The sequence below is a fragment of the Festucalex cinctus genome, chromosome 7 (genome assembly GCF_051991245.1).
Source record: "Festucalex cinctus isolate MCC-2025b chromosome 7, RoL_Fcin_1.0, whole genome shotgun sequence".
Classification (NCBI taxonomy): Eukaryota; Metazoa; Chordata; class Actinopteri; order Syngnathiformes; family Syngnathidae; genus Festucalex; species Festucalex cinctus.
The window spans coordinates 6,452,709-6,478,285 of record NC_135417.1 but is presented as its reverse complement, the minus strand read 5'-3'; the positions used below and the strand labels follow the sequence as shown (position 1 = coordinate 6,478,285).

At 43.3% G+C, this 25,577-nt stretch overlaps 5 protein-coding genes across 9 annotated transcripts; 1 reads left to right on the top strand and 4 right to left on the bottom strand.

Moving 5' to 3' along the window:
- Window positions 1-1,139: 1,139 nt before the first annotated feature.
- On the bottom strand, window positions 1,140-6,047 carry tmem116 (transmembrane protein 116). Its single transcript, XM_077527697.1, has 11 exons — window positions 5,209-6,047; window positions 5,060-5,106; window positions 4,591-4,657; window positions 4,392-4,517; window positions 4,132-4,236; window positions 3,563-3,612; window positions 3,416-3,502; window positions 3,201-3,330; window positions 2,941-3,085; window positions 1,670-1,752; window positions 1,140-1,591 (listed from the first exon to the last, which is right to left on the bottom strand). Exons 1-11 carry the CDS (start codon window positions 5,242-5,244, stop codon window positions 1,436-1,438), a joined length of 1,032 nt encoding a protein of 343 aa, XP_077383823.1. The 5' UTR covers window positions 5,245-6,047; the 3' UTR covers window positions 1,140-1,435.
- Window positions 6,048-6,744: 697 nt separating this feature from the next.
- LOC144022687 (uncharacterized) lies at window positions 6,745-14,196 on the bottom strand. Of its 4 annotated transcripts, none has more exons than XM_077527696.1 (8): window positions 14,158-14,196; window positions 11,775-11,848; window positions 10,980-11,335; window positions 9,717-9,995; window positions 8,584-8,641; window positions 8,092-8,474; window positions 7,637-7,775; window positions 6,745-7,441 (listed from the first exon to the last, which is right to left on the bottom strand). In XM_077527696.1, exons 2-8 carry the CDS (start codon window positions 11,836-11,838, stop codon window positions 6,765-6,767), a joined length of 1,956 nt encoding a protein of 651 aa, XP_077383822.1. In that variant the 5' UTR covers window positions 11,839-11,848; window positions 14,158-14,196; the 3' UTR covers window positions 6,745-6,764. The 4 variants fall into 4 exon arrangements, with proteins under 4 accessions (XP_077383822.1, XP_077383820.1, XP_077383819.1 ...); XM_077527694.1 differs by lacking the exon at window positions 14,158-14,196 and adding an exon at window positions 13,345-13,714 and having other exon boundaries at window positions 7,637-7,772; XM_077527693.1 differs by lacking the exon at window positions 14,158-14,196 and adding an exon at window positions 13,345-13,712.
- Window positions 14,197-14,491: 295 nt separating this feature from the next.
- mrps12 (mitochondrial ribosomal protein S12) lies at window positions 14,492-16,082 on the bottom strand. The gene is made up of 3 exons (XM_077527333.1): window positions 15,900-16,082; window positions 15,465-15,518; window positions 14,492-15,039 (listed from the first exon to the last, which is right to left on the bottom strand). The coding sequence occupies exons 1-3, from the start codon at window positions 15,913-15,915 to the stop codon at window positions 14,669-14,671; spliced, it is 441 nt and encodes a 146-aa protein (XP_077383459.1). The 5' UTR covers window positions 15,916-16,082; the 3' UTR covers window positions 14,492-14,668.
- Window positions 16,083-16,283: 201 nt separating this feature from the next.
- Window positions 16,284-25,049, bottom strand: tmem242 (transmembrane protein 242). 2 transcript variants are annotated; one of them, XM_077527332.1, is made up of 5 exons: window positions 24,940-25,049; window positions 24,624-24,724; window positions 24,268-24,405; window positions 24,043-24,188; window positions 16,284-21,889 (listed from the first exon to the last, which is right to left on the bottom strand). In XM_077527332.1, exons 1-4 carry the CDS (start codon window positions 25,031-25,033, stop codon window positions 24,078-24,080), a joined length of 444 nt encoding a protein of 147 aa, XP_077383458.1. In that variant the 5' UTR covers window positions 25,034-25,049; the 3' UTR covers window positions 16,284-21,889; window positions 24,043-24,077. The 2 variants fall into 2 exon arrangements, with proteins under 2 accessions (XP_077383458.1, XP_077383457.1); XM_077527331.1 differs by lacking the exon at window positions 16,284-21,889 and having other exon boundaries at window positions 21,994-24,188.
- Window positions 16,806-22,148, top strand: LOC144022482 (ectonucleotide pyrophosphatase/phosphodiesterase family member 7). The gene is made up of 5 exons (XM_077527330.1): window positions 16,806-17,587; window positions 18,078-18,223; window positions 19,664-20,287; window positions 21,453-21,681; window positions 21,768-22,148. The coding sequence occupies exons 1-5, from the start codon at window positions 17,293-17,295 to the stop codon at window positions 21,836-21,838; spliced, it is 1,365 nt and encodes a 454-aa protein (XP_077383456.1). The 5' UTR covers window positions 16,806-17,292; the 3' UTR covers window positions 21,839-22,148.
- Window positions 25,050-25,577: the final 528 nt, after the last annotated feature.

Here is a 25,577-nt window from a genome sequence, read left to right as displayed (position 1 = left end):
TTACTGCACATGGTCATTTAAAAAAAGAAGTGCCTTACTATACATGGTCGTTTAAAAAAAAAAAAAAAAAACGCCTTACTATACATGGTCGTTTAAAAAAACAAAAAACAAAAAACGCCTTACTATACATGGGCGTCTTTAAAAAAAAAACACAAAAAAAACGCCTTACTATACATGGTCTTTAAAAAAAAGTGCCTTACTATACATGGTCTTTAAAAAAAAAAAAAAAAAATGCCTTACTGTACATGGTCTTTTAAAAAAACCCAAAAAAAAACGCCTTACTATACATGGTCTTTAAAAAAAAGTGCCTTGCTATACATGGTCTTTAAAAAAAAACAAAACAAAACGCCTTACTATACATGGTCTTTAAAAAAAAAAAAAAAGTGCCTTACTATACATGGTCTTTAAAAAAAAAAAAAAAAACGCCTTACTATACATGGACTTTTAAAAAAACAAAAACAAAAAAAAAACGCCTTACTATACATGGGCGTTTAAAAAAAAAACAAAAAAACGCCTTACTATACATGGTCGTCTCAAAAAACAAAAAAACAAAAAAAACAAAAAAACAAACGCCTTACTATACATGGTCGCTAAAAAAAAGTGCCTTACTATACATGGTCGTCTTAAAACAAAAACAAAAAAACAACACCTTACTATACATGGTCGCTAAAAAAAAAAAAAAAAGTACCTTACTATACATGGTCGTTTAAAAACAAAACAAAAAAAACGCCTTACTATACATGGTCATCTTAAAAAAAAAAAAAAAAAAATGCCTTACTATACATGGTCGTTTAAAAAAAAACAACAACAAAAAACGCCTTACTATACATGGTCGTCTTTTAAAAAAAAAAACAAACAAAAAAAAACACTTACTCTACATGGTCACTTTAAAACAAATATATTAAAATGGTCATTTTTTAAAACCACGCCTTGCTATTCATGGCCATTAAAAAAAAAAAGCCTTACTTTTTTTTAAAAAAAAATTTAAACTTTGGATGTCAATTTTTGGGTTGGATAATACAATCGTCATTGAAGTTGTAATATTTCGACTCATTTGTTTCATTTTCTGACATTTCTTGTCATATTTCAAATGGCAGCGTTTCCCCACAAAATCACAACTTTCATTTTGTTTCGGGACTTTATTTGAAGTTTTGCTTTGAAACCTTCCTCTTTTTCTTTTTTTTTAACCTCATTTTCCAAGTTGAGGAATGAAAGTTGCGGCGAGACGTTTGTGAGAAGCGACGAAGACGCAAGGCCAACAAACAAAAATAACACCAGCGTCACTCGTCTCACTTCCTTTTCCTGACGGGCGGGCTGGGAATCACCGCCCTCTTTCCTCTTTGGGCTTGGCGCGCCGTCCGTGTGGAGTTTCCCACCTGTCAAAGCGAAAGCGTGGGAGGGTATCGATGGGCGGCGGGGGGGTGCGGGGTTTCCCTCAAGTGGTGTAGCTTCTCGTCGCCATCTTCTGCGCTCGCAGCAGCGGCGTTTGCGTGTCGGCGTCGCACCACGCCACAGAGCGTCCCGGTGGTGGGCGACGCCCACACGCCAGCGCGGCGAAACGGAGGATGCCCGGCGACGCTGATGTAATGGCCTGCCGCGCACACGCACACATACAGGTAAACTTTGACGCAAAAGTCACGTGACTGCGACATTGGCGAAGGCGGCCCACCTGCGTGACGTACAAGACTGCAACGGACACGCCCACCACGTCCAACGATGACGTCGTCGCATTCAAGGCCACCAAAGACGCCGCTGACAAAACGACATCAACCGACTGACGTGAGGGATGCGGCAGCCATTTTGCATTCACACAAAATGGACGCCGTCTGCTCCGTCCCAAATTTCAAATCAGAAAATCGTTTTTTCAAAACACAATTTCAAACTATTGCAAACGCGGCCTCGCCGTTACGATATGCAAATGAGCCACCGGGAAGTCGCGTTCATTTCATCCGCCATTTTTCATATTTCGTCTCAGTTTTAGTTCAGTGTCAATCACGCTTGTCAGTTTTTTTTAGTCTTTATTTTAGTCCAAGAAATATCATTTTATTCGGCTAGTTTTAGTCAACAAAAACTGTCAACGTTTTAGTCAGGACAATCATTTTACCCCTGTATATTTTTTGTCAGCATATAATATTTAAAATTTTGGATCTAAATCTATTTCACATTTTTTCTCATCTTTTTGATGAAAAACAACTTGACACACAATTACAGTTGATACTATGACTCCATGCTACAAGCTAGCAAGTTAGCCAGCATTAGTTAGCGTTCAAATTAGTTTTCGTCAACCAATTTATTTTTGCTTAGTTTTCCTCGACAAAATGATTTTTAAGTTTTCGTTGATTTTGTTTAGTTTTCGTCGCTGAAATTATTTTTGTTTAGTTTTCACAGACGGAATTATTTTTGTTTAGTTTTCGCCGACATTTTTTTTTTTAGTTTTCATCGACAAAATAATTTTTTTGTTTTCGTCGACAAAATTATTTTTGTTTAGTTCGCATCGACGAAATTACTTTTGGTCGATGAAATTGTTTTTTAGTTTTCGTCAATAAAATAATTTTTTGTTTAAGTTATCATCGATGAAATAATTTTTGGTCGCCAAAATTGTTTTTTAGTTTTCGTCAACAAAATTATTTTTTAGTTTTCGCTGAAAAAAATATTTTTTTTAGTTTTCACTGAAAGAAACATTTTTTTTAGTTTTCGCTGACAAAATTATTTCTTAGTTTTCGCCGAGAAAAAAATATTTTTTAGTTTTCGTCTACAAAATTATTTTTTAGTTTGATGACAAAATTATTTTTTAGTTTTTGTTGGCAAAATTATTTTTTGTTTTCGTCGACGAAATTATTTTTTTGTTTTCGTCGACAAAATTATTTTTGTTTAGTTCTCGTTGACGAAATTATTTGTTTTGTTTTCGTTGACGAAATGAACACCACCGTGAAGACTCACTTGGTGCCCAGCACAGGGCGAAGGTGAGCGAGTACGCCAGCATCCGCAAGTCCAGTGCCCGCAAGGACGCCCGCTGCTGGTTGCCGAGGTAACCGTGCGACGCCACCGCACGCCGGAAAACCTGACGAGATTTTCCCATCAGCACCTGGGGCGGGTGGGAGGAGTTGTGTTAGCGTGTTTGGCAGCGGCAGCGTGTCATACTAGCAGTTGATTGCTAGCATGACACATGAGGTGCTGGCGCGTCTCGTGACATCACTCACCGCGATTCCAAAGAGCGTGAAGACGAAGGCGGCGAGGAAGACGGCGGCGCAGTAGTCGCGTAGAAGTCGGCAGCCTCCGATAGGTCGCTCCGCGGCGACGGCAAGCACGCCGACGGGCGTCAGCAGACATCTGCCGGGGCATGCGCACAACACGGGGAAAAAAAATAAATCACATTCTCCGAACGCACACGTGAGACGCGCTTTCTCCTCCTCACCTGTAGGCGTCGCTGCAGTTGGCCACGCAGCCGCCGCTCACGTGTGCTTGGACGAATACGGGCGCCATCACCAGGATCGGAACGATGCTGAGCACAAGCGCAAACGGTCACTTCACATGGCTAACGTGCTGATGAGCGCAAACTCACCCGGAAAGCAACGCCGTCACGCTGGCGCTCGAGATGGCTCGCTTGGAAATCTGCGGAGGGAAAACACAAAAACAAAATGGACACCAAGCAACAAGCGCGGCCTCGTTTGGTGTCATACCATCAAAAAGCAGTGAAGACGTCAAACCGCTGATCTATATATATATGACAGGAAATGTTTCTCGCCATACCATCCTATTATACATTTACATTATCCATACTGGAGAACATTTTAGACAGTACCGAGTAGAAACAGCCTGATTTATTATCTTTTAAATTAATTAAACATAAACAACAGGACTCCAGACATTTTACAACTTTCCTTAAATACATGTAGAAATTATATGCTTCATGATGTTTACAGGAGGAAACTTGTATTTTTTTGTATTTTTATTTAAAAAATGTAACTGTAATTCAACAAAAGATCACGATGCCTCTTCCAAATCTAATATTGGGCTCGAAGGAACTGAGAAATAAAAGAAAAAGGAGGTCTTCAAAGCAGCACTTTTTTTTTTTAACTTGTTAAAAGATGAACAAGCCATTTTATTTTGTTTTGTTTCCTGTGTATTCACCTGAGCAGGAAGCTGTTGAGGGCCTCGCCGGAAGTTGAGACGCAGCCTAGCGTACACGTTCCACACGTAGTTGAGCGTGTAGAAGAAGGACGCCATGCACACAACCTGACACAAACAAACGAACGTGTCAGGCGGACAACAATGTGGCACTTCCTGCCTGTGCCAGACACTCAACAAAACATTTGGGTCACACGCGGTTTTTTGTTGGTGCTGCCTGACTGACTGGGACACAAAACGCATTCACGTGTCGTGCTTTGGACCTGGCGCGCCGCATGCAGTCGGTACCAGGCGAGGGCACCGGCGCGGCGTGCGAGTAGAGCGCCCCCTAGCAGGCCGCAGAGTGCCAGCAGCAGGTCGGACAGAGCCAGGAGGAAGATGGCTCGCAGCTGCAAAAGCGCGCCAGTGACGTCAGCGATCAATCCACTTTCGGATCGCGGTTCTCCCACCCAGGACACTCACCTCGGACGTGGCCCCGCCCAAACGTTGTGACGTCACACAGGTGAGGACGGAGGCGGAGCCCAGAGCGCTGCAAAGCGAGAGAAGGGCGGGGTTAGTGACACGGCCGACGATTCTCGAAGAAACAAATAACAGTGATTCTCAGTGGCTCCCTCTAGTGGTACGTCAAATAATCGCAACGTTGTAGTCCAGCTCAGACAGACTCCATCTTTTTAGTTTTTTAGTTACTTTAAAAAAAAAAAAAAAAAAAAAAATAATACTTTTTTGTTCCATACATTTTAAATGAGTCATTGTTTTTTTTTTTATTAACTTATTTTTTAAGTACTGTGCATTATTTTGAAAATTCAAAAGGTCTTTTGAATCATAATATTTTATACACAATTAACTTTTTCTTTTTTTAAATATTGCAACTTTATCATACTGGATTTGGAAGGTTTTAGTTGCCATTCGAAATAAAATCATAAAAAGTCACCTGATGAGAGCGGTGGCCACGTGGATCCACGGCAGCGCGCTCGCAACCTGCACACACAGACGCACATAATCAGAAATCGAACCCTCGCTTTGCGCGTTCTTTCATCCCGTGTCGGTCGTGAGCAAAACCCCGCCCATCTGCAAGCGTACCTGCGTCCACTCGGACGTTGCGCTCGTGTTGTGCATGCTGCCGGTCGCTGGGCTCTGTTCGTTCGAGCGTGCGCGGCCTATTTATATTTTCCCCACAGCCGGTGGCCACGCCCACAAGAGGAGGCCAAGCGTCCCGCCTGCCCGTTTGCCTGCTAGCCAGCAGCGCCCCCCGGTGGACTTCCTGCGCTCCACACACAAACGGTTGGGCGAGCGGCTCTCGGGACAAGTTTTGTGTTTCCAAACGAGTGTTCGGATTTTAAATATGTTGCTTGGAGCCAGGGTTCGGGATTCACGTTAATTACGGTTTCAAGTCAGTTTTCAAACATGGATTCTGACTCACAATCCAAATAAGCACTTAAAGGATGTGTGTGTTCAGGTTTCAAAATTCAAAAAGTTTTTTTTAATTATTTTTTTAAATACCTTTAAAAATGTAATTTTCTACGTTGTGTCTGTCAACTGATGGCATTACCTGTGCTGAGGAAGTAGGTAACGACCAATCACGGCTCAGCTGTTTTCTGGGTTTGGTCAGCGAACTGAGCTATGTTTGGTCACTGTCTACTTCCTCAGCAGACAAGTGATGTCATCATCAGTCGACAGCAAGTAGAAAAAATAGCTTTTAAAGGGATACTTCGAGTTATTGAGCCATTTTCAGCAGTAAAAAGTTATTTTATCTATAATTAATGTGGTAACTTCATTATTTTTCAAGTCCAATTAATAATTTTTAAAAAGTAATGTTTCCACTTGCTGTCAACTGATGATGATATCACCTGTGCTGAGGAAGTAGGTAACAGCCAATCATGGCTCAGTTTGCTGACCAAAATCCAGAAAACAGGTGAGCCGTGATTGGCCGTAACCTACTTCCTTAGCACAGTTGATGTCATTATCAGTCGACAGCAAGTAGAAAAAAATAATACTTTTTTAAGGTATTAATTACACATGAAAAATGATTAAGTTATCAAATTTGTTCTGGACAAAATCTTAACTTTTTAAATTGTTCAATGAGTCAAGTATCCTTTTCAAAGGTATTGTACATGAAATATAATTAAGTTACCATGTTAAAGGGATACTCGACTCATTGAGCTATTTTCAGCAGTAAAAAGTTATTCTATCTATACTTAATGTAGTAAATTATTTTTCATATCCCATTAATCGCTTTAAAAAGTCATTTCTACTTGCTGTCGATTGATGATGACATCACCTGTGCTGAGGAAGTTTTCTGGGTTTGGTCAGTAAACTGAGCCATGATTGGTTGTCAGCACAGGTGACGACATCAGTCGACAGCAAGTTGGAAAATGACCTTTTAAAGGTTTTCATTGTACATGAAGAATAATGAAGTTATCAAAATTAGTTCTGGGCAAAATATGAACTATTCACTCCTGAAAATTGTTCAATGAGTCAAGTATCCCTCCTTTAAACAAAATAAGATTTTTGTCATGTTGTGCCGGTCATTGATAGCGTAAAAAAACAAACAAAAATAAAACACGTTTTTTTCTTCCGACGAGATTTGTCAACAAAACCAAAGCGACACGAAAACGCTGGCGAGCTGATGACTTTTTTTATTCAAGAGAAACGTTTGACTGGCCCGCCTCCGCGCCAGTTTCCATGACGTCAGCCTCCTCGGTGGGGGCGGCGGCTGCGTCGACCTCGGCTCCGCCCTCCTGCCGCGCCTGGTGCCTCTTGACGTGCTTGCGGAAGGCGCGTGCGCCGCTCAAGTTCTTGCGGCAGAGGTGGCAGAAGTAGGGCCGGCTGGCGTCGTGCACGTCCACGTGGTAGCTGAGCTCCAGCGGGCGGCTGAAGGCCTTGCGGCAGACGGGGCAGTGGTAGCGCACACCCGAGTGCACCAGCATGTGGCTCTTGAGCGAGGCGGCCTGCTTGAAGGTCTTTGCGCACTGCCGGCAGGCGAAGGGGCGCTCGTCGCCGTGGAGACGCTGGTGGCGGCGCAGCGCGCTGGAGAAGGTGAAGGTCTTGGCGCAGAGCGGGCACGCGTACGGCTTCTCGCCCGTATGGATGCGCCCGTGCTCCTTCAGGTGCACCTGCTGCGTGAAGGTCTTCTTGCAGGTGGCGCACTGGAAGGGCCTCTCGCCCGAGTGGATGCGCAGGTGCTTCTGCAGCGCCGACGCCTTGAAGCAGTCGCGACCGCACACCGGGCACAACCAGCCGCGCTTGTCCTCGCCCGGTGGCTGCGATGACGACGTCGCCGCTGCTGATGTCGGCGTCGTCGTGCCGTCTGATTCTGGAAATTTAAAAAAAAAAAAAAAAAACATCAAGACCACGACAGAGAAATGTGATGAAGACAAAAGATGACACAGGCGTGGGTGGGGAAGACAAACGACCAAGCTGGATTAAAAAAAAATAATAAATAAATAAATAAAAACAATAAAAAAATAAAAATAAAAAATAACATGGCCAAAGATGTATTGTGGCGTACGTATGAGGGCGGGGTTCCAGTCCTCTTCTTCGCCGTCAGAGTTGATGAGACCGTTGACCGCTTCCTCCTCTGGCTGTGCCTGGTTGCCATGGTTACTGGGTAGTTGCTGCTGCTGCTCTTTGGGAAGCTCCTTCTCCTTCTGGGGATGACATCATCACCATCATCATCATCATCATCAAGATGGCCGACCATCATCAATGATTCCCAAGACAGTCAGTTATTGTTCCGATTTGTCGCTCGGTTAAGTGGAGCTGATTAGTCAATAAGGTCATTTTTCAATTTAGTGTCACACAGCATCTTACATAAGTGAGCACACCCCTTACATTTCACGAGTCAACACAATGCAAAGTGGTCACGTGCAGCTTATTGAACAGTGTCCATTGATTGGTCCCTCCAAATACAGTCATGAACAGCTAAAACGAAAAATTGCACAACGATAATAACCCTGGTCCCACCTGAGGTTGCGTATCTCCGCCCTCCACGTCGGGAAGCGGCGGCGTCGTGGTCATCGTGGTGGCGGGCTCGGCGAGCAGGTCGAGTGGGTCCTGGCGCAGGTGCGTCTTGACGTGCTTGCGCAGCTCGTAGGGGCGGAGGAAGCACTTGTGGCAGACGTGGCAGCGATGCGGCCGCTCGGACACGTGGATCTTCTCGTGGGCCTTCAGGTTGGTGGCGTTGGCGAAGCTCTTGCCGCACACCTGGCAGCCGTGCAGCCGCGTGGCGGCGTGCACCTCCAGGTGCTCCTTCAGCTTGTACGGCCGGGAGAAGACGCGGCCGCACAGCTGGCACTCGTGCACCTTCTTCGCCTTCTTCTTCTTCCTCAGGCGGGACGAACCGGAGGCTGGAAACGGGTTTGGAAGAAAATGTGCCACCACGGCAATCAAAATATTCAAAATTGTGGACAGCTGATTTGCATTATTTGGACATTTCAACGTTTTCAACCCTTTCACCTGGTGATGAAGAGCCGTCTTGCGAATGTTCCTCTTCCTCGCCGCCCTGCTCGTCATCCTGTCGGCACGGCGACGTCACTTTAGTTATGTTCGCCAGCACGCACGCGTCAGCATGCATTCTTCATTAGGGATGTAACGATAACGGCTTGAATAATCGTGATTTCAATTATTGCAAAAATAATCGTGATTATTAAGTTCTCCATAATCAAGCAGCCCTGGATGAAGGGGCACTTAAGATGCTTGTGAACCAATATGCACCTCAATATGAAGTGTTATTAGAGATTTTAGGTTGTTTATATGCATTGCTGTAATATACAAAAAACACAATATTGTGTTTATTTTTTAGAATGACCTCTTTTTTTTGTATTACCAACCTCCTCACAATATCGTGCTAATTATCATATCGTGACGTATGGATATCGTTACATCCCTACTGCTTACGTCAGTGCGGCCGCCATATTGGATGTGGCCCACCTTAAAGTGAGTACAGAAGAAAGTTGCGATTGAATTCTATTCAAATAAGTCGTTTTTCACACATTGGGAAGAATTTGTGCCTTTGCGTAGTGTTATTCCACCTGTGGGTATGTGTTCCCACAAAATTTGTGCGTGGATATTTGTTATTTGAAGGACATTTCGATATTTAAAGTCAATGCTAACTTCCTGTTAGCATTTGAATGGGATACTGTACTCCCTTCGCTTTTAGCATTAGCTCTAGGCTAGCAATGTTTTGAAAACAATTATGTATTATATTTAAATATACAGTGGTTGTAATTTCTTAAAGTTGTGTATGTAATTTGACTGTTAACGCCAACTGCGGTGTCATTAAACAGCTTAAAGGAAGCTTAGGGGACAACAAAATAACATACGCTACGCACTTGCTAGTTGCTAATGCTACGCAAGCAAAATGGTGCTTTCAGGGTACTGTCACGGTGTCGGAAACTTCAGTTTTCTTCGATAACATTTTAAGGGGAAAACAATCGGCCATTTGGCCCAATTGGCCGATTGTTTTGGCCGATATTTGAATGCTAATAATCAGCCGATTCTAATCGGCAGACGATGAATCAGTCCATCCAATATGGCGTCCAGGGTGACAGCCGACGACATCGCCGCCACGGGCTCGGGTGGCGACTCACCATGGCGTCTTCCAGATGTTTCTGCAGATGCTTGCGGAGCAGCCCCGGCCGGTTGAAGCTCTTGCTGCAGACGGAGCACGGGTGCGGCTTGCGGCCCGTGTGCAGCCGGGCGTGGTCGCGGAAGGCCGACGGCGTGGTGAACACCTTGCGGCACACGGCGCAGGTGTAGGCGTCGCCCGAGTGCGTGCGCTGGTGCTCCGAGCGGCCCGCCGTCGAGGCGAAGCGCTTGGGACACAGCGCGCAGGCGTACGGCCGCTCGCCCGTGTGCACGCGCTCGTGCTGCGCCCAAAAAACAAAACAAAAACAACAACACGACAATCATTCGACACAAAATACAAATGAGGCTCATCAATAGATTGATTGGCATTTGATTAGTTTTCCATTTATTGCTGCAACTCCAACTTGGATTAAAATTATAAAAAAAAAAAAAAAAAAAAGATCAATTTGAATTAATTTTCCTTTTCATAGCCCGACAGATTGATGAGAATATAAATGGTTCCGTTGGAATTAGGAAGCTGTAACGATACTGGCAATATCGTGATATTGTGAGCCACAATATATCGTCGTCATCACGTCGTCACGTTATTAAAAGCAGCACATCTCTTAAAAAAAAAAAAAAAAAAAAAAAAAAAAAAAGTCATGTTAATTTTCATTTGTGCAGTTCTAGCACCCTCTGGTGGCTAGCTTTTTTTTTGTAGTGCAGTTTAATTTTCACAAGGCATGTTTTGGCCCTTCTATGTTTCAAATTCACTAAATTCAACTCATGTTCAACCTTACTGGACTTTTTTTTTAGATTTTTTTTTTTTTTTTTTGCTATTAGTTGATTAATCGATGGAATATTTGACAGGCTTTTTTTTTTTTTTTTTTAAACAAAATTATTACCTTATTTGTATCGCCAACCTCCCCACAATATCGTGATAATTATCGTATTGTGATGTTTGGATATTGTTACATCTTAGGCTGTGCAATTAATTGAAATTCAGTTACAATTTCAATTATTACAATCCACAATTACAAAATCAGCATCATTGTAAAAAAGATACTAATTTTTGAGTTATTTAAATTCATACATTTACACCTTTTTTTAAATTTTATTTTTTCAAAGAAAGGAACTTATATAACGATAGTGTTTCCATTTTTTAATTGGTCTTAATATTTTTAAACGTTCTTGTTTTATAGCGCAAAATAAATAATCGTGATTTCAATTCTTGCAAAATAATCGTGATGATGATTATGTTTTTTCCGAATAGCTGTAATGCGAACCTGCAGGAGGTATCGTCGCTGCAGGAAGGCGCGGCCGCACTGCTGGCACACGTGCTGCTTGGCGGGGGCGTGTCGCAGGCGGTGGCGGTGCAGGCAGCCCAGCTGGGCGTAGCGGGCGCCGCAGTCCTGGCAGGCGTACGGCTTCTCGCCCGTGTGCACGCGCTGGTGCACCTTCACGTTGATCTTCTTGCTGAATCGCTTGCCGCACACGGGGCAGGCGTGCGGCTTCTCGCCAAAGTGCGCCGCCATGTGATCCGACAGGCGCGACGGGCACGTGAAGTCGCGCTCACACAGCGTGCAGCGGTGACGCCGCTTGGCGGGCGCCGCCGTCGTCGTCGTCACCGCCGGGACCTCGCCTGCGGGATAAGTGATGACCACTCATGCAAATGCTATGACGGCTTATTAAGGCAACGTTATTTTTTGTTTTAGAGAGCGGGGGCAATATACCCACGAACAAACTTGCAAATTTCCAACTTTCCAACGTTTGCCTGACTTGCATGCAGGCCTTGTGAGATATTTTATATATTTAAGATATTTGGACTTCAGTGATGTTGAATTGGAGTTTTCCAAAAAAAAATTGGATTTCATTCTTGGAAAAAATAGCTTCTTTTTTTTTTTCTTGTAACTTTAGGAATAGCCCTTTTGTCTCATTTTTGAAGAATACTTGGTAGCTGGAGAGCCAATCATTTATTTGGTGGTGCCACCTGATGTGAAAAGTTTGAGAAGCGATGTCATCGTCTCTCTCGACTCACGACACAACCCTAAAAACGGTGGCGGAAGGATTTCCCAACATACTTTCAGCCAGCAAATCGGCAAGCTCGTCGTCTTCGGCTGGCGCTTCCATTTTGTCTTCATTCATCTTCTCCACTCTGAGAAAAAAAAAAAAAAAAGTTCCAAATGAACAGCAGTCACAAGATTTCAGTAAATTATTTTTTCTTATGTCCAATTTCGATTTTCTTCACCATTTTATAAATGCCAATTTTAAAGCAGCTCGACTGAAAAGTGAAGAAACAAGGGAGAACTTCAACATTTTTTACATGTACATTTAAAAACAAAATGAAAAGGATGAGCTAAAAAAAAAAAATCCTCTCTCAAATGCACAACATAACACAGTGAAAAAGAAAGCAAATGATGACGATGACAATGTGGAACTTAACAAGATGAGCTTGAGACAAACACTTTAAACTGAAGGGAAACGTCCACATTAATATAAAATAAACTTGATTTGCCTCTTGAGTTAATGTGCAGTCAGATTAGCAAACAATATACAAATTAGCAACTACGGGGGGAAACACGACTCAACTGAGGTGACTTTTATTTATTTATTTATTTATTTATTTTAGCACATTCAGATCATCCCTAAGCAGGGATCTGCTGCTTAACTTCTCAAGAGCCTCATGTGGCTCTGGAAAATAAATGTGTTTTTCAAATATAATTCTAAATTGGAATATTATGCTGTCTGTTTGTTTGTGTTTTTTTTTTCCCCCTATGAGTAACAAGTGCCGGTAGGCAAATCATAGCTAAATCCAAGACAAGTCAAGCTGTTTCTGACGAAAAGAGAATGTTTCATGCTAGGCCCCACACTAACTGCATTCAAAACAAACACCTCACAGGTGACACGTGCCAATCACGTGTGATTTGTGAAGATGAAGGTGACGTCAGACATCAACAGCCCTGATGACATCAGCAAAAAATAAATAAAAAATCTAATTTTTGTGTTGCCTGGCCACTTCATTTGTTTCCACAGACACAACAAACTACTGCTATTGGCATAAATGCACCAATAAATAAAATAATAAATGTTTTTCTGACTTTAGATGTCGAGTTTTGTTTTTTTTCTGTGCAAGGTAGACAGACGGCAGAAAAAAAATTGAGTTGAATGGAGCTAACACAAGCCAAAGGCGGCTAATACACAAACCACAGCTCAAGGAAGCTCACGCTTGTTTAAAAAAAATAAAAAATAAAATAAAATAAAAAATAAAAAACCACCTTGTAAGGCCAAAAAACTGCTTCTCCACTCAGCACGGGCATCTAGCAGTAGTTTGTGGGAGCAAAATCAATAAATAAAAACAAATAAATAAAGCTAATAGCTAACACCAGCTACTACCTCGGGATGGGCAGCGGTTAATTAAAAACAGCTGATACGTATAATAAAAAAAAAAGCTAATTAAAGCCGTAGGCGGCTAATAAAAAGTTAATTTGAAGTCAATATGAATTTTCCCTGTGGGTGATGCCCGCACAAACACACAATCGACGGAATGCTAACATGAGCTAGCTCGGCTAACGGCGACGTGACGTGTCGTGTCAGTAACGCCAGACGAAAAAAAATAAATAAAAAAAAATGCAAGTTTGCGGTTGAACTCACGATCCAAATTGCGTTCTTTGACGAGCAGCTCGGCGTCCGTGAAAGAAAAGAATGATTTGGCGTCGTGTCATCAACAGATCGTCAGCCGCCACGCGCACGCGCACGCGCACGCAGTCACAATTTTTTGCTTGCGCGCGTTCTCGATTGCTCACGCTAGCGCGCGCGCACGCTAGAATGATGCATTCTAGAAATTTGAGTGGTTCTCAACAAACCCCCGGTCCTCGAGGGCCCATATCCAGCCTGTTTTCCATGTCTCCCTCAGCCAAACACAGCTGAGGCTTCGCGCAGAGCTTGCAGATGATCTGATCGTTTGAAAACACTCTGAGTTGACGCGGAAAACAGGCTGGATTGGGGTACTGATGCTGCATTCGAGGATGGTGGGAAGTCGGATATATCATCCCTTCGGTTTTTTTCCTAGTTCCGACTTGAAAGCGTTCGAGGTTAAAGTAACCAACCAAAATGGCCGATAGTGGTACATTGTTTTTTTGGGGGGTTATTTAACTCATTTTGACCTCCAGTAAACTTACCTGCTCACAATTTTGCTTCATTTATTGTTTTGATCTTATTTCATAAGCATTCCATATAGTTCAGTAGTTGACCGTATATGTCAGTTACATAGTGAATTGCTTCATTTTATAAACTGTGACAATTTTTTTGTGTAACATTGCAAAAGTAAATAAAATTACCTTATTATTAAATCCAATTCAATTAATATTTTTGCTCAGAAATTGTGTGCTTCAAACTGCCGAAACCTAAAATATGTTTTAAAATTTTAAACTTGGAAGATAAAAGACATTTTTCACAGAAACGTACGCAAAAGTGAGTCACGTCTTCCACAAAAGAGCGCAGTCTTCGCCTGAACTTGCGTCTATTTCCCCGCCACTCTTATGTAGTGCTCCCCCTAGTGGCCCGCCAAGTAATTGCTCAATAAGTTATTAACTGTGGAGCAGTTATAGCAGCTGTATATTAACTACAAATATTGCAATACTTGATACTCGATAACCTTTTGGGAGACAAAATATTATGATTTTTTAAATTATTTACTTACATTATTTATCAATATATCGTCACACTCATGCTGATTAGACTGGTCGCCAGTCAACGTCATGTTCACCTGCGCAACCAATAATGACTTCATCTCAACAAATTGCTAGCAGCAGAGTCTTTTATTAGCGCACGGCAAAATATGTGTGTCATGTGACTGTTGTCATGGCGACAGGCAGCGGCAGGAGCACGCGGAGACAGCGTCCATGTTTTGTTCATACACGTGGTTGACAATGTTTTTGTTGTTTCTCGGGGGGCGCTTGCGCGATCCGAGCGGCGCTCACTGCTTCTTCTTCTCGACGTGCGCGCAGTCGTACTTGCCCCGGACGACGGTGAGCTTGACGCCAGGCAGGTCCTGCGTGCGCCCGCCCTCCACCAGGACCACGTTGTGCTCCTGCAGGTTGTGTCCCTCGCCGGGGATGTAGGCCACCGCCTCCTTGCCGTTGGAGAGGCGCACGCGGGCGCACTTGCGGTTGGCCGAGTTGGGCTTCTTGGGCTTGCGGATCATGGTCTTCAGGACCACCGCCTTCATCTGCGGCCGGCCGAAGGTGGCCCCCAGCGCCTTGGCCGGCGGCTTGGGCTTGCCCTTGCGGTGCATCTGGTTGAGGGTGGCCATGGGGCGGATCGCCCACGCGCGGACATGGTGGGATGCTAACGTGAACACGTCAATACAGGATTGCAAATGAACCAAACTGTTAGTGGTGCAACAAATATTCAGTTACGAAAATCAATCAATCTCCGTTTAATGGGAAAGTCAACGATTCTCTCATATAATATGTTGTGAGTTAATTTAACAAATCTTTTGACTTGACTTTTCCTTTAACTTGTCCAAAGCCTCTCAACAGGAAATATTCTTCAAAATATTTTGTTCTGAAACTGAACTGATTTCCAAAATAAGACATTTGCTAATTTTTACTTTGGAAAATCAACCAACATTTTTTTTCTTATGGATGTTACAGACCAAACCAGGAAGCAAATGTTCAACACTTGGATAGAAATACAAAAGTGTAAAATCATCAAAAAATCAGGTGCTTATGAAAAAGAAATGTAGAAAATTATTTTTTTTTACGACTTGCCTTGAAAGAAGGTCGTGAACGCCGACGAGCGCAAACCTCGCAACAATGACATCACTGCAACACAAGTTCCATTACGTCATCAACATCATGTACAATCGATTTGATACATTCACAAATACGCATACATAAAGAATTGAAAATTAAAAGAAATATATATTTTTGAGAAGCTCTTTGCAAATGATCGAAACGTAAACAAACTACTTCCTTCATTCTCGTAATAATTCAATATAATCACAAATGTCATATTTGATCTTCCGTATCCTAAATTAATTAATTATGACCAATTATGAAACAAGTTCAAACAACAGTAAAGCGTATCTTGCACGGACTACAGTCCAAGTGCTTTTTTCCCCCCCATTGTAACGTTTGTATTGAAGACGAGCTAACGCGTCCTTGTGCTAAAACTTAAATGCTAGCAGCCAGCGAGAAACCAACCTTGGTATGCCGCCATGACGCGACTTTAACGACCCTTTCCACTGTCCACAGGCGTAAGCAGTCCACGCCGCACACGTCGCAATATTGCCAGTGAAAACACATACAAATCCAGAAAAACACACACACAAAAAATAAAAAAACAGCACACCGACTACACGCGAGAAAGTCACCGGAAGTCAGTCAGTCTAAACAAGAGTACTTCCGGATGGGGGTCAACACAAAAAGTTTGTCATCAGACGTTAGACACGTAGAAGTATATAATCAAAAAGAACATAATTGTTACTATATATAAATAATAGAATGATATATCTATTTTATTTTCAATACTATTATTCATTTCATTCGGTACACTGGAGCTACCCCGTAGGCAGTATTGTGACCCGTTTTGGGCTTTTTCATGGTTCTGACCAAGCCATTTCAAAATAAGATATTGCCGACGGTTTTAAATCGATGTGTTGAGTAATTTCATTTGTGTATATTTTTCTTTTACTCGTATTTTTATCATTCTTTTTATGAATGATAATTGAAAACAAACACACACACACACACACACACACACACACACAAATCGAGAAAAACACAAAAACAGCACAACGGCCACAAGCGACAAAGTCACCGGAAATCGGTGCGACTAAACTAAGGAACTTCAGAATTAAGGGGTAACACAAAAAGTTTGTCAAGACATTGGACACGTAGATTCGTAGAAGTAATAATCAAAAAGAACAAAACATAATTTTTTACTACATATAAACAACACGATATATCTATTGTATCCATCCATACTATTATTCATTTTATTCAGTACACTATAAATCAAAATGAAAGCAAATTTAAATGTGTTGAGTAACTTCATTTGTGTATATTTTTCTTTTACTCGCATTGTGATTAGTTTTTATGAATAATAGATTTCAAACACTAAAATGTAAATGACACGTGTTAAAGTTGAACCCGAGTTTGACCTTGAGCCGGCGTCAAGGCTCAAGGTTATGATGTCATCGCTTTGATTACTGATCGGTGTGCAATAATAATAAAAGAGCGCAATCATCGTTTTCTTTTGGCGGAATTCCCATTCTTAATCTGCTCATCTGATAAAGCGAACGCACACTCCACAACACATGCAACTTGCGATTGACCAACAAGTTACACACCGTCAATGCCTGACTTGTGAACTGACATGGTCTGGCGACCAATCACAGCCTGATGCGAGTTGTCTGAAATGCAACAGGCATTGGCATTCGTCTGTCCAGATTGTGCTCCCACATGTAATGGCAATACATGCAAACATCAATCAAAAGTGCATCACCGGTCCAAGGTCTGCTTGAAGACATCAGCAGATGTCAATCAGCCTGTCAATCATTAACGAGCCCTCCCCTCTTCCTTGCCGCCGGGCGCCATGCTTGCTCACAACCGCTTCATCATGGCCAGCGCCGGGCTGCGACTCGTCCTCCTGCTCCTCCTGCTCTCCGTCTCGTTGTACCAGGCCGCCGCCAAGCCGTCGGGAAGCCGAGGCGGTCAGGGGAGCAGGAAGCGCCTCCTGCTGATCTCCTTCGACGGCTTTCGTTGGGACTATGACCAGGATGTGGACACGCCCAACCTGGACCAGCTGGTGCGGGACGGCGTCAAGGCCAAGTACATCACGCCGCCCATGCTCACCATGACCTCGCCGTCGCACTTCACCACCATCACAGGTCGCCGGACACGCCGTCAATCCTGCCCTGTCTTGCCCTGCGCTAAATGTGTTATGTCTCGTCGTCTGTCCTGTCCTGTAGTGTCGTGTCACACCGTTCCATTTGGCCTTGTATTATCGCAGCCTATCCACTTCTGTCCTGTCGGGTCATGTCATGTTCTGTGACCGTGTCCTGTCCTGTTGCATCACATCTTTTATTATGGCTTGCGGTGTTACGTGGTTCCCCGTGACCGTCTGCTCATGTCATACCCTCTCCTGTCCTGTCCTGTTGAATCTTGTCCTGTTGCATCATGTCTTTTAATACGCTTTGTGGTGTTACATGGTTCCACGTCTGGTCGTGTCCTGTTCTGTCGTGTTGTGATCGGATTTGTCCTGTTCCTGCCATGCCCTTGCTTGTTGTAGTGACTGATGTTTGAACTGAGCTTGGTAACGCATGAAACTTAATCGTGTAATCATCAAGCTTGGCATCTTTCAAACTTGATCCTGTTCAGGTCGCTGGGTGGAGGACCACGAGGTGGTCCACAACATGATGTTCAACACGCAGACCAACCAGAAGGTTCCTCACAAAGAGACCCTCCGACGCTCCGAGTGGTGGGACAACGGAGTTCTGCCGCTCTGGATCACGGCGCAGAACCAGGTGACGGCTGCCAATCCAACGTCCGTCGGTCAATTACATCTCGCCTTCGACGTGACGACTGACGAGCATGCTGGGAAGCGCGTGGCTCCGCCAGTATCAAAGACGTGGCGATCAGTTAGCTACATTAGCATAGTGACTGGGTTAGCTGTTAGCTATCAGCCATGATGAGTGACATGAATCGGGGCGGCTTTGGCTCATTTGGTAGAGCTGCTTGTCCGATGGGTTGCTGGTGCAAATCCCGCCTCCAAAGGTCTTCTGTTAAAGTGTTATGGACTAGATACACCAATTGGACCTCGGCCAAATGTGACCCACCTGTGTCGTCGGCCCAGACGTCGGCACGTTCCGTAGAAAAGTTATGTAAATACAACGCTGCACCGACTCCAACTATGCGCGAGAAGTAATTCCCCTCCATACCATCGGCGGCGGTATTCTTTATTCCTAAAGGCAACCGGAAACCTCTTTATGGGGGCGGGATATTAAAATGTAAACAATGCATACCGGTTCCTTTTTCTGTGAATGAAACACTTCGGCTTTTTGCACAGTATCGTATATAAACGTAAATCCTACCTCCATCCAGTAGCGTCCCCATGTCATTCCATAATTTGCCTTTCATACCTTTGTCGCCATACCCTTTAACGGTAATATCATAAAATGCCGGTCTCTCTTCTTGAACCAAAGGGACAAAGTCATCTTCCCGATCTTCTGTCCAGCCAGACATGGTGTATTGAGGCCTTAAAGCGATACAACACTTGTAAATCATTTTCCAGTATTGGATTAGGCATTGTGTACAAAGAATAAAAGTGCAAATATCTCTGGCATCTTACTCCCTGAATTTTATTTTCAACCGATTAAGTATCAAAATAAACGCACGGTGGAGAACGCCATGTTCCTTGGTCACGTGATTGTGATGACGTATTCCGTGCGTAAATGAAAGTAATTTCAACGGGAGTTCGCTGACATAATGGACAACAAAAAGACCCTCTTCGATCCCAAATCCTGCGCCAATTCTGTTCAGCTTAAAGTCCTCAACACGTCCGGTTTCATGTCATTCATGTGGGGGTGTGGTCGTGGCCGCTCCTAATGTGGGCTAAAGCGTGTTTAGCACACGACATGTAGCTTAGCCTAGCAGAGTACAAGTCACCCGGATGTTTACCGTCCACTTCGACTCGCCAGCTGGCCGGATCTGCCAGTTTTATCCGGCTTTTGGTTGGAAACAAATCGTTGGCGTGTCCTCCGTGGCTGTACTACTTTTGAAGAAGTGCTTCTTTGCTGTAAGGCGTAATTCCACCTTTGATGTCCTGGTTAGTTTTTCAAAAGTCTTGTGCTCCTCTAAGACACTGAAGCCCAAGTTGTCTCCCCCTCGGCAAAGTCTATGTTCTCAATTGCCTTACTTGGTTTAAGAGATAATAAATACACGTACGTTTCCTGATGTCCACTCAGGGTCTGAAGACAGCCTCTTTCTACTACCCCGGAGGCGGCGCCAACTACAGCGGCCAGGCGGTGAACCGGGCCGTCGTGGAGGAGTCAGGCCACCCCGACGACAACGAGACAGAGTGGCGCCAAAACATCGACACAGTTCTGAGCTGGTTCTCCGAGGAGGACTTTGATCTGGTCACCCTGTACTACGGCGAGCCCGACAACGTGGGCCACGCCCGGGGCCCGGACCACCCGGACCGGAAGGCCATCATCCGGCAGATCGACCGCACGGTGGGTTACCTGCGGGACTCCATCAGGCGGCGCGGACTGGAAGCCCACCTCAACGTCATCATCACGTCCGACCACGGCATGACCACCGTCAAGAAGCGGCCGCTGGTGGACGAGATCGTGCTCAACAAGTACCTGAATCTGCTCAAGCTGGCCAGCTTTGAGATCCTGGACTACGGCGGCTTCGGGATCCTGACGCCGCGGCCGGGGAGGGAGCAGGAAGTGCTGGAGGCGCTGGCTAAAGCTCCCAACCTGACCGTCTACAGTAAGGAAGACATGCCCGAGAGTTTCCACCTGGCGCGGAGCCGACGTATGCCGCCCGTGGTGGTGGTGGCCGACCTCGGGTTCAACCTCAACTCGGTCAGTGTGCTAACACGAACCGCGCTTGCTTTGGGGTTCATATTTTTTGGGAAGCAGTTAGCCAAATTAGCATGGTAGATGCGCAACAGGTAACGACCATCACTGCACACCTGTTTTCCGGCTTTGGTCATGTGACATTCACCAGTTGAGCGTTGAGATGTGGTTTTGCGGCGACAGCAAGTGGCAGTACATGGCAAAATGGCAAATTGAAAACATTATCTCATCTGTGCATAGTGTTGTTCCGATACCGTTTTTTGGCTCCCGATACCGATACCCAGCTTTGCAGTATCGGCCGATACCGATACTATACAGATACTTTAGGTTTTTTTTTCCTCAACATGAAGAAGCTGTCCTTCTATTGGTTCAGAGCATTCAAGGGCCAATAGGATATCTTAGATTGGCATGCAGTGAACATTTCACATACCAGTGAATGTCATGCACAAGCAAGACACAAGACGCTGCATCCAAAATCCTATATTAGCATTGGAATTAATGGTATCGACATGTCACTTGTGAGTACTCACCGAAACCACTGTTTTAATGCAGTATCGGCACCTCTGCCGATACCACTATCGGTATCGGAACAATACTAATTTGCATCATCTATTTTGTTACAATTCTAAGGGTAGGCTTTGTGGGCATTTTTTGCCATAGAGGCAGTAAATATCTTGAAATATTGAATATAACGCCATAGAAAACTCAATGGATCCAAGTTAGGTGAGCTTTCACAGTGGCAACGCAAGATGGCCGGTGACTTCACTTCTTGCTACGGCGGCTTATGCAACATTAGCAAGTTCCTGTTATTATTATAAATGTTTATTCTATAAACTCTGTGCTCAACAGAATGTCATGTTTAGTCGAGTGGTGCCACATAGAACATATTAAGAACATTTTGACTTGACCTTCCTTTTAATATAACTTAGTAGCCTACTTTCACATCCATAATTGTAGCAAATCGCAGTCACGTCAACATGCTAACGTCGAGCTAACTCTTGTAACTAAACTCACAAGCACAAGTGTAATTATAAACAGTTCAAGAGGCCATTTTGTTCACATGACTTCAATGGATCCAACGTCAACATGCTAACATCGCTAGCCGCTTCTCCATGACAATGCTAATGTTTGTTTTGTTTTTGTTTGTTTGTTTTGCCCCGCCCGCCGCCAGAGATTCATCGTGTACGTGAACAAAGGCGACCACGGCTTCCACAACGGCGAGATGGACATGAAAATGATCTTCCGGGCCTTCGGACCCGACTTCAAGAAAAACTTTTTGTCCGAGCCTTTCGACAGCGTCCACATCTACCCGCTCATGTGCCGGCTGCTCGACATCCGAGCCGAACCCAACAACGGGTCCCTGGAGCAAACATCCGACATGCTGATCCACACGCACGACGGTGAGGAGCGGGAGGGAAAACCGCGCCGACAACCGTGTGAGTACGTCATGGAAATCGATCGTCATCTTGCGTCTTGTGTCCGGCAGGAGGAGCTCGGATGAGCGCGACGATGGTGACGACCTTCGTCTTCGTCGCCATTTGCACGCTGATCCTGTAAAAGGCGCCAAACTTCTCCGCGAGATTCTTCCCGCCACGTCCAAATTCGCCTCTGGCAAAAAAAAAGATCCCCACTGACGTCTCCATCTTCTTCACATGATTCGCTAACAAACTTTCAATGGGAAACGCTGTCAAATGTGATGACACAATTTGCAATCTCTGTGATTATATTTTATTATTTATTTGGAACTCATGTAAAGGGATGTAACGATAACGGAAATATCGTGATGTTGTGATATTCAAACTGCCACAATATTGTTGTCGTATGACGATAATGAAAGTAGCACATCTGTTTAAAAAAAAAAAAAAGTCCGGTTGATTTCCATTTGTGCAGTTTCTAGCACCCTCTGGTGGCTAGTTTTCTTTTAGTGCAATTTTATTTTGGGTATCGTTATATCCCTGAGTCATGTATATGCACACTTGCACTTTCAAATAAAACATTGTCTTTTGTGCTGTATATAAAACATATGCACTACAGGATATTGTCATGTAGGATGATTTTAATTGGTTTTCTTCAAGTTACCGGCCGCTCAGCATTTTCGCAAGCCACAACATTGTTGTTGGGTGATCGGGGGTACTCGAGAAATATTAAACATCTACTTCAAGAGTTATGAAAGATTAGGGGTTGGAACCTCTGGGTAGCTCGCGTTACGATACGGTATGATATGCGATACAAGGCTCACGATGATGATGATTATCTCATGGTATGAAGATACCGCGATTAGGGATAGACCGATTATCGGCTGGGCCGATTATCGGCACTGATATTAAGTATTTTGACGAATATCGGCATCGGCAATTTTGAAGAATCATATGGCCGATAATCGAGCCATTAAAAAAATAAAAAATAAAAATAAATAAATAAATAAAAATAAAATAAAAAAAAGAGTTAACTTCAGCAAACTAATTTAAATGTAAAATAAAATTAAAAAAAATCAGAGATGCTACTGACCCTGGGAACTCTCTGCGCCTTCTGTTTTTTGTTTGAAATTAAAACTAAGATGAGTAAAAAACTAAAAATAATAATAATACTTCGGATATTTTGTAATTTTGCAATACCTTATTTAGTGTCGGAAACAACTGTTTGTTTTTATTGAACTTTTGAAAACATGCTACTGCCTCTGGGAGATCCCGGAACTTGTTAGATTTTAAAAACAAAGATGTCTATTGACTAAAATTTAAAAAAATATATAAATAAATACAAATAAATATTTTACTCACCTTAAAAGTTCCTCAATAAACATGTCTTAACCCCCCCCCCCCAAAAAAAAAAATAAGAGCTGGAGTTTGTATTTTTCCAAATTTTGATGCCAATATTTTCCCTTTTTAGTGAAAATGAATATCGGTTCCAAATATGGGTTATCCGCGTCCTTGACTACTAATAATCGGCATCGATATCAGCCCTGAAAAAAAAAAAAAAATCATATCGGTCTAACCGCGATAATCGATATATTGGTCAGGTCATAAAGCCACGATCATCTACGATAAAACTACAAATGTCTTCTTAACTTTCTGTCAACAAATTTGTGTCTCTCTTAAACGCTATTGTCATGCAACATGTCAGTCAGTTAGTCTGTTTTATTTTAAAAACTGCGACACCATTTTTTGTGTAACATTGCAAAAGTAAATAAAATTACTTAAATATTAAATCAATACTAATATTTGCCAGAAATTGCTTGCTAAAAAAAAAAAAAAATCAAACCATAAAATATGTTTTAAAATGTTAAAATTAAAGACTTGCGTCCATTTCCGCCCCACTCTTATGAGGCGCTCCCCCTAATGGCCCGCCAAGTAATTGCTCAATGAGTCATCAACAATGGAGCCGTTATATTGGCTGTATATTAACTACAAATATCATGATACTTGCGTAGGTGTATTGATAATCGGGAGACGATAATCTATCACAATCATCACACTCTTATCAAAGATGACCATATTTCATATTTAGGCTTCCTATTATGTATTCCTAAATGACATACCTGTATATGTATTTAACTTCTGATGAAAGACACCAGCCATAAAAAACAAACAAACAAAAAAAAAAAAAACAGATTTGATCATGTTTGGGCTCAAAGCGCCAGGCAATCAGCATGTAGTTGCGCTAGATATCGCCGCTAACCTGTTTTCAACGTAAACACGTTGCTGTGTGCCACATGTGGAGCCAACATGAACATAAAGCGTTCTTCCCACAGTCCTTCGGAGTACCTGAAGGCACCATGACTGGCCACGTTGCCGTCCGGTCACTTGGACTTGAAGAGCGAGTCGAGGTCGCTCGCGTCGGAACCCGCCGCCGTCGCCGACTTGGGGATGGACGGGAACAATGACGCCATTTTCCACCTCAAGTCAGACAGCTGAAAGCAAAAACCACCAAAAAATGTCAACCGTTTGGTGGAATTGCGCGAATCGCGGTCGAGACGAAAGACGACGTACGCTGTCGACGCCGAGCAGCTTCCACGCGGTCAAGCTGAGGAGGCCCACGCCGCACACCGCGTAGGCTGAACCGCGGCCCAGAGCTCGCAGGGCCAGCGCCGCGCCGCTCTCGGGGAGCGCCGCCGTCGCCGTCACGCCCTGCCAAGCGGGGGAAACGCACACGTCACATGACATCATCACCAATAATAAGCTTCACTTCAGCCTATTCCTCTTTTGGTTAATTGAGGATCTTTGTGTTTTCTTTCTGTACGTATGGATGTAATAATATAATAGAAGTGATAATCATTAGCATTCAATCATGCAGTAGGAGAGTTGCACTCAAACCGGAAGAGGTCATGACCTCCGAGGTGCGTCACCTTGTTGAAGTAGTCCGGGTTGTTCTTCTTGGCCAAAGCCAAAGTGGATCCGAAGCCTGCGATCAGGCCCAAAGACGACACAGTAGCCAGGAACGCGGCACCTGCACACCGGAAGCACTCATGTCTCACACGTCCTCTTCAAAAACTCGACTCACTGCAAAGATATGTGCTTCAAAAGTCTACTGTGTGTGTCTGTGCGCGCGCGACCATCAACACTCAGCTGACTTTGAAAAAAAAACAAAAAAAACATGTCAACAGCGAACATCAAAATGTCAATGTTGGAGTCAATATAGAAAATAAACGTGTAGCCGATCACCTTTAATCAACTGCAGTTTGTCGTCGTCCTCATTTTGAGACATTTTCTTGAGCTTTTCATGGGCTGCGGACATGTCGCGTTGGTCCGTTGTCATCACGTGACCGGAAAGAAACAAGACCCCGGAACTTTCGTTCCTTTCTTTCTTTCTTTCTTTCTTTCTTTCTTTCTTTCTTTCTTTCTTTCTTTCTTTCTTTCTTTCTTTCTTTCTTTCTTTCTTTCTTTCTTCCTTTTCCCTAACAATCGTCAATCTGTTTTCATGATAAAAAAATAAGAGGTTTTAAATGACAAAATACAGGATATGATACATTCGAAAATCATCCCAGCTTTAAGGCATCTATTCATTAGTGTTACTGGTTTTTTTTTGTAACGACAAATGTGACAACAAATTTATTAGAAGCCAGTTACTTTATAATTGTTTATTTAGTTCACTGAAATGTGACTATATTCTTAATGACTTTAAATTAGAAGATAGAAAAGAAATTAGATGTAAATATTTTTGAAATTTCCCATCCCAGCAAAAACAAAGGAACTTCAATTTCAAATTATCAACAATATTTACCCAACAAAATAACTTTTGAAGAAGAAATTTAAGGTGGATGTGAGAAATTGTCTTTTTTTTTTTGTGAAAGTGTAAATAA

Coding starts and splice junctions, on each gene's coding strand:
- tmem116 (XM_077527697.1), bottom strand. CDS start 5,244: ATGCACAACACGAGCGCAACGTCCGAGTGGACGCAG. Junction 5,107..5,208: donor CAACGTCCGAGTGGACGCAG/GTACGCTTGCAG, acceptor CTGTGTGTGCAG/GTTGCGAGCGCGCTGCCGTG. Junction 3,613..4,131: donor CTCAACAGCTTCCTGCTCAG/GTGAATACACAG, acceptor TTCCCTCCGCAG/ATTTCCAAGCGAGCCATCTC.
- mrps12 (XM_077527333.1), bottom strand. Junction 15,040..15,464: donor GTTCACGACCTTCTTTCAAG/GCAAGTCGTAAA, acceptor TGTTCACGTTAG/CATCCCACCATGTCCGCGCG.
- tmem242 (XM_077527332.1), bottom strand. CDS start 25,033: ATGACAACGGACCAACGCGACATGTCCGCAGCCCATGAAAAGCTCAAG. Junction 24,725..24,939: donor CAAACTGCAGTTGATTAAAG/GTGATCGGCTAC, acceptor TCCGGTGTGCAG/GTGCCGCGTTCCTGGCTACT. Junction 24,406..24,623: donor ACCCGGACTACTTCAACAAG/GTGACGCACCTC, acceptor CCCGCTTGGCAG/GGCGTGACGGCGACGGCGGC.
- LOC144022687 (XM_077527693.1), bottom strand. CDS start 13,415: ATGACACGACGCCAAATCATTCTTTTCTTTCACGGACGCCGAGCTGCT. Junction 11,849..13,344: donor CAAAGAACGCAATTTGGATC/GTGAGTTCAACC, acceptor TTTTTTTCTCAG/AGTGGAGAAGATGAATGAAG. Junction 11,336..11,774: donor TGCCGATTTGCTGGCTGAAA/GTATGTTGGGAA, acceptor CTTATCCCGCAG/GCGAGGTCCCGGCGGTGACG.
- LOC144022482 (XM_077527330.1), top strand. CDS start 17,293: ATGCTTGCTCACAACCGCTTCATCATGGCCAGCGCCGGGCTGCGACTC. Junction 18,224..19,663: donor GGATCACGGCGCAGAACCAG/GTGACGGCTGCC, acceptor ATGTCCACTCAG/GGTCTGAAGACAGCCTCTTT. Junction 20,288..21,452: donor TCGGGTTCAACCTCAACTCG/GTCAGTGTGCTA, acceptor GCCCGCCGCCAG/AGATTCATCGTGTACGTGAA.